Source organism: Stegastes partitus, unplaced genomic scaffold (assembly GCF_000690725.1).
Source record: "Stegastes partitus isolate 25-593 unplaced genomic scaffold, Stegastes_partitus-1.0.2 Scaffold1258, whole genome shotgun sequence".
NCBI classification, from domain to species: domain Eukaryota; kingdom Metazoa; phylum Chordata; class Actinopteri; family Pomacentridae; genus Stegastes; species Stegastes partitus.
Window position 1 is genome coordinate 75,174 of NW_007578989.1, and position 5,902 is coordinate 81,075.

General features: G+C 42.0%; 1 protein-coding gene across 1 annotated transcript; it reads left to right on the top strand.

Annotated features, from left to right (window-relative positions):
• Nucleotides 1–1,008: 1,008 nt before the first annotated feature.
• myadma (myeloid associated differentiation marker a) lies at nt 1,009–5,724 on the top strand. Its single transcript, XM_008297904.1, has 2 exons — nt 1,009–1,128; nt 3,224–5,724. The coding sequence occupies exon 2, from the start codon at nt 3,358–3,360 to the stop codon at nt 4,207–4,209; it is 852 nt and encodes a 283-aa protein (XP_008296126.1). The 5' UTR covers nt 1,009–1,128; nt 3,224–3,357; the 3' UTR covers nt 4,210–5,724.
• The last annotated feature ends 178 nt before the right edge of the window (nt 5,725–5,902 follow it).

Below are 5,902 nucleotides of genomic sequence, written 5' to 3' on the forward strand. Positions count from 1 at the left end.
GGAGCGCCAACAGCGCCCTCCTCTGGGCAGACCTATGTACTGCAGACAGTGTACTGGAAAAATATTTATTTTAAAACTAATATCAAAAATATCCCCCTGAGAACCAGGGGGAGAACGTGCGTTTTTCTGCGGTCTCCATTTTGTCTCAGGATAAAAACAAAGTTCCCTTAATCCCACCCAAACGCATGAGATATCTTTGGAAATGCCAGGAAGTCCTCTATTGAGCACATCAGGACTTTGTAGGGAAATAATGAGTCAAAAGATATAGATCAAACACAAATGTCCACTACAGAGGACATAAATGCACAGGATGGGTCTCAGGAGGATACGCAAGTAAAAGATATCCATTTAGAATTATGTCCAGATAAGGAAAATTTCAGGAAGTTTTCAAACACTCTCTAATGCATGTGTTTTGCAGATTTCTCCACAGAACATTACAGCACAAATAAAGCAGTAATATATATATGAGGGCTTTTGCACGATTTGAATCGTGGCTACATAGCTTTTTTTTCAACTATAATTCTTTTGTTTAAAACTGCAGAATGCAATCCAATCGCAAAGCAAATGTTTAAAATGTACATTTAATACCTCAGTTGACTCTAATGTATATTTGAGACATGTATGTAGACTGAAAAACTGCGACAAGTTGAATGCATCCAAAGAAAATACAGTTCTAACATGTAATACTTGATGCATCAACACTGTGATAATATTGTAGTAAACGATGTTTCGGGCGGGGAGGCAAAACAAAACAAACATTGCCTGCTGCAGGGGGGGAAATATATATATATATGAAAAGATTTTCTAGTCTGCTGATGTTCCCACTCTTCCTACCTGAACGCAGATTTAATCCTTGTTTACATCTAGTGTATAACGTGATGGGAATATGGCACGTTTACAGGTATTTTATTTATTTTAACTGAGGCATGATCACATTCATGAGAAGAGGAACTGACCTTACTGGGCCTGGAGAGGGTTTCAACACTTTACCAAATATGGCCTGTGTGGGGCGTGGGACACATTCTGCTGTGGATGAGAGAAGGGGATGCGCCGCCGATTACGCACGGCGTTACAGGAACTTTACACTTATGAAGAAAGCATGAACGATAACTCCGATACTTTCAATCGGTAAGATCAATCCTTATTCTTTCATTTTGTTATAAAGGTTTCATGTAGATGCTAGCTGCTGGAGTTTATCTTGATCTATTTCTGGAACAGGGCGCGGTATGTCCGCTATTCGGGACGGAAAACCTCTTCAGTACTCATTTAATATGCCATTTAAGATGTGTTTGTTTTGCAGATTACACACTTACGACTACATTTCTCTCTTATTGATTTTTGTTATAATACTCGTGTGTGTGCTTGAAGCTTTCTCTCTCTAACTCTCTCTCTTAAACGAGGATATAACAGGAGGCTGCTGGATGATTTCAGGTTAAAAAGTTTGCTTTACCCTCATTTTACGCCTGCGTAAATGATCAGCTACTCTGTAAATAGTAATAGTGGCCTGATTTGCTCATGTTAAGACCCAACTCACAGGTATGCATGGTATGCAGAGCCAAAAGAGCAAAACCAAAACCTGGTTTCCTGTCAGCAGCAAGGAGCCACACTCACCACACAACCACAGCTGCTTCTTTCTCAGCCAGAAACCTGGGGGCTCAGCCATGATCTGTGTGTTTCAACTTGTAGTTTTTAACCAGAAACTCAAAGACAAGGGAAGTGAGCTTGTGTTGTGCGAGTTTCTTTGTATGATTACCTCAGATTGCTGCTAAAAACAGCTGCAATTCTTTATAACTCCTGGCTCGATTCCCATGTTGTCTGAAAAAGTGATTAAGTGCCTTTTTGGTTTGTTTTAGCAGTGTATATTTAAGTGTGTGTGTTCCTGTGGACGTGCTTTTAGCTCTGCAGATCTGCTTCCTGTGTATTAGTCTCATTACACATAACAGGAAGAGCAGCATTGGAGTTAATGGCTAATGAAGTTAGCAATTTCCAGGGTTTGGCAGAGAGAAGGAGCATGTTTTTCTTCATGAACAATGCACAATGCCCGTCTCCTGTAGAGCAGCTCTTGTCGCCTTTCTAGATCAAGTTAGAAGCTTGATGTTCTGACCTGTAGTCAGTTTCTATCAGCTAATTTAAATCATGCATGCATTCTGCAGGTTTTGTGCCATTGTGCATGAAAATAGTCAAGCATGCACATTTTGTCTTATCTGATAAATATATGGGATTTGGCTCAACAGTAGAATTTGGAGGATTTAAAGCAGCTAGTACTAAAACTAAGGATAACTAGCTTATCTAATGTCAGAATAAGTCATGTTCTAGCCTTGAGGTAGGGAAAATGATTGCACAGTCACCCATAATTGGGGAGATATCCTTAAATTCTCAAGCTGCCGAAGTACAATGAAAAAACAGTTTATCATAGTACTTTCACTGCAAACTACGGTGCACATCTCTGCCTATATAGAGAATGCAGGCTAGTCATGACTAGTTCAAGGACGGAACTAGATTTTATCATCCTTATTTATGTAGGTCTCCTGCAAAAGCTGCCTCATTCTAGAGTTTGTCAAATTTGAAGTCACTGCTCTCCAAACCAGATCTCAGGTCTGTTTACTTCTCTGGTAAACACTGAAAACTTTCACTGCTTAGATGGAAACTTACAGATGATTTAAAACTTGATTTCCATTAAAACCTGTCCCACTTTGGACACTTGAGGGCACCAGCGTCAAACTGGATGGAGTCATAAATGTAGGACTTCTATTTTAGATGAGGGACTTTCCAACTCCTTTAAGCTTAAGCAGCCAAACTTCACCTTCTTCCGTACGTAGTTCACAGCTCAAACACCAACCTCATACATTCCTTTGTTTTTACGCATCTTAAATTTAAGCCCGGACATGTCAGGCACTGATGAAATTCAGAGGACATTTTATTCAAAACACTGGGCCTCCATTTGCCTATAGATGGAAAAGTTCTGATGCTAATATTGCATGTTTTTGATCATAAATAAGACAGTTGAGAAGAGTTCTTTATGATGGAATATATAGAGCTAAAGGATGCAGAGCTGCATGAATTTCAAGCAGTAAGTTGAAGTGCTGTAGCTCAGGCAGCAGAAGTTGTTCATATTTCACATGTACACTGCAGAGTGATGCCTTGATTGCATTTTGCATCTACATGATTCATTTATTTCTTGTATCTTACGTATATTCTGATTACATTTATTGTCTTTCTGCAGAATATGTGACGAATGTCTCCAGAGTGTGTAACAAGCAGCCGACACAGGATCTTACATTCAGTATTAGACTCCTCCTAACCCTTAGTGGACGACAAAATTCACGTTCAGCCCCTGACCAACGGTGACATCCCATCATGCCACTGCTGGTGTTCCCTACTTCCCAGCTGCTATGGGTACGCGTAGCCGCCCTGCTGTTCAGCTGCGTGGCGTTCAGCGTCGCAGCACATGGAGCCTACCTGCCCCATGGAGGCATGGCTGACTGGTGCATCTTCTGCTGGGCGTTCAGCTTTGCCTGCACCCTGGTGGTGCTGCTGGTGGAGCAGTGTGGCCTCCAGCCCCGCGTCCCCGTCTCCTGGTCCAACTTCCCCATCACGATCGCCTGCTATGCCGCCCTCCTCTGCCTCTCTGCATCCATCATCTTCCCTGTGTTTTTCCTCAAGGACCAGCAGCTGCACAGCGAGGTTCGCGACCATCGCATCGCCTCCACGGTCTTCTCCTGCCTGGCTGCAGTGGCCTATATGGGGGAGGTGAGCCTGTCAAAAGCGAGGCCAGGAGAGGTGGCGGGTTACATGGCGACGGCTCCAGGTTTACTCAAAGTGTGCCAGACCTTTGTGGCCTGCGTTATCTTCATCCTAGTCAGTGACCCTGTGTCCTATGATCACCATGCAGCACTGAAGTGGTGTATGTCGGTTTACTGCATCTGCTTCATCCTCTCCATGGCTGTGGTGGTGCTGTGTGTGGGAGAGTGCACCGGCTGCCTGCCCATCCCGTTCTCCAAGTTCCTGTCAGCATACGGACTCTTGGCTGTTATCATGTATTTGACGGCTACCATCATCTGGCCCGTGTTCCAGTTCGATAAGCATTACCGGTACAGAGGGCAGGAATCTCCTAAAGTGATCGCCGCGGCTGTGCTCACTGCCCTCAATTTTCTGCTTTACCTCGCCGACCTGGCCTACACCGCCAGATTAGTGTTTGTCAGCGTTTGAGAAGAGAAGAAGTGAAGAAAAACGACACGAATGAAGAACAGACATCAAGTGGCTAAGAGCTTGACTGGCTTTGCAGAGTAGTGTAGCTGATGTGGAGTTTCTGATGAAAAAAAGACCCTTTTGTCCTTTTTGCTTCATATTTGTAAAATGCTGAAATTAGATCCACGGTAGCTCCAAAAACCCAAAGCTCCATGACAGTGTGTGTGTTTGTAGGTGGCAACAGTACAGTATTAAACCTCAAATGTGAAAACATCAGTGTCAAATGTGCAGTATAGCATCAATTATCTAAACGTGAGATTTTACAAAATCATGACAAAAGAACAAACTAAAATCCAATCAAGTCAACACACTGGAACATGGAACCACAACAACCAAAGAGAAAGATTTGTTTGCCATTCTTTTCTTTATCTTTTGTTCGTGAGCTTTTGTCTCCATAGCAAAGTATCAGTATTGGCACATTTTGAAATAATGTAATTTGAATAAACGAAGTGTTTAGCTGAACCAATAAAGGTTTTATTTTAAAGTACGTGTGATGGAATCTACAACAGCCTTTGCTGCTCCCTTGAGTCTTGTGATCAGTAAAGAAATGAGATGAGATGAGGTGTCAAAGACAACAGGAAGCAGATTCACCACCTTTTTCCTCTTCACTGACATTTGGTGTTGGGGCGTTTCCTTATCCCTTAAAGGTTACACTTTTTCACCTGTTACGCAACTGCCACACTAAATATATGAATTCTTAATTAGACATTTTGTTTTTTAACAGAAACATACAGAAATGATCCTGAAAATGTCCCTTTCAAGTGTAGATAGAATTTGTATTCGTTGACTTTTTTGAAATGAACAGAAGTCACTGCAGTCATAGCAGCAGCTGGTTAGGAGTCTGTGCTGCCTGATTTCTTCAGTGAAACATTTGTTTTTATTGTTTGAATTGACAGTTTCCGCTGAAACTGAGAGTGCGACAGCTCAGTGAAGCCAAAACTGACAGTCAAGACGATTTCAGCTTTTTTTAAAAGGTTATCGCAGTAATCTAAGTGATAAGTTGCCGTTGGTGTTGCTGACGGTGAAGTCTGCTGAGTTTCTTCGAGGACTACTTTTGCATCACCTTGCTCTGACTTTTGCATTTCCTCTGACAACTAGAGAAAGCCTTAGCTGTGTTATGAAACAGCGTCATGTGTGAGAGAAAACCACACATGGCTGCGATCAAAGCTGCTCAGGCCCGAGTCTGCACTATTTAGAAAGAAAGCTAGTGGAGCTGGTTGGCCAAGACTGCATCAGTGAGAAGATGATGTAGTTATCACCGGGAATTTGACTGCAGCAATGTTGTGCTTTGACTGTAACACAGTAGTTTGTAATAGTGTGACACTGACACCATGTTGCAGTTGTGTGAGTGCAAGCATCGGTTTGCTGGCTGAGAGATGTGTTGAATGTCTGTATTACTGAACTCCTGTGGTGTGTGTGGCCTGTGGGTAGCACATCATAGCACTGCAGGTTCAAATACAGTGTTTATAAAAAGTCTTCACCCCTTTGGAGGTTTTCCCCTTTTTGTTGCTCTTCAACATTGAATTATGATCTATTTAAATCGGCTTTTCTGACAAAAATTTCTTAGACTCTTTCATGTCAAAGTGAAAACAAATTTCAACAAAGTAATGCCAATTAATTCAGATAAAATGTGATAATATGTAATATGTGATTG

What these genes read in the sequence shown, in the direction of transcription:
- myadma (XM_008297904.1), top strand. Translation starts at nt 3,358, where the DNA reads ATGCCACTGCTGGTGTTCCCTACTTCCCAGCTGCTATGGGTACGCGTA.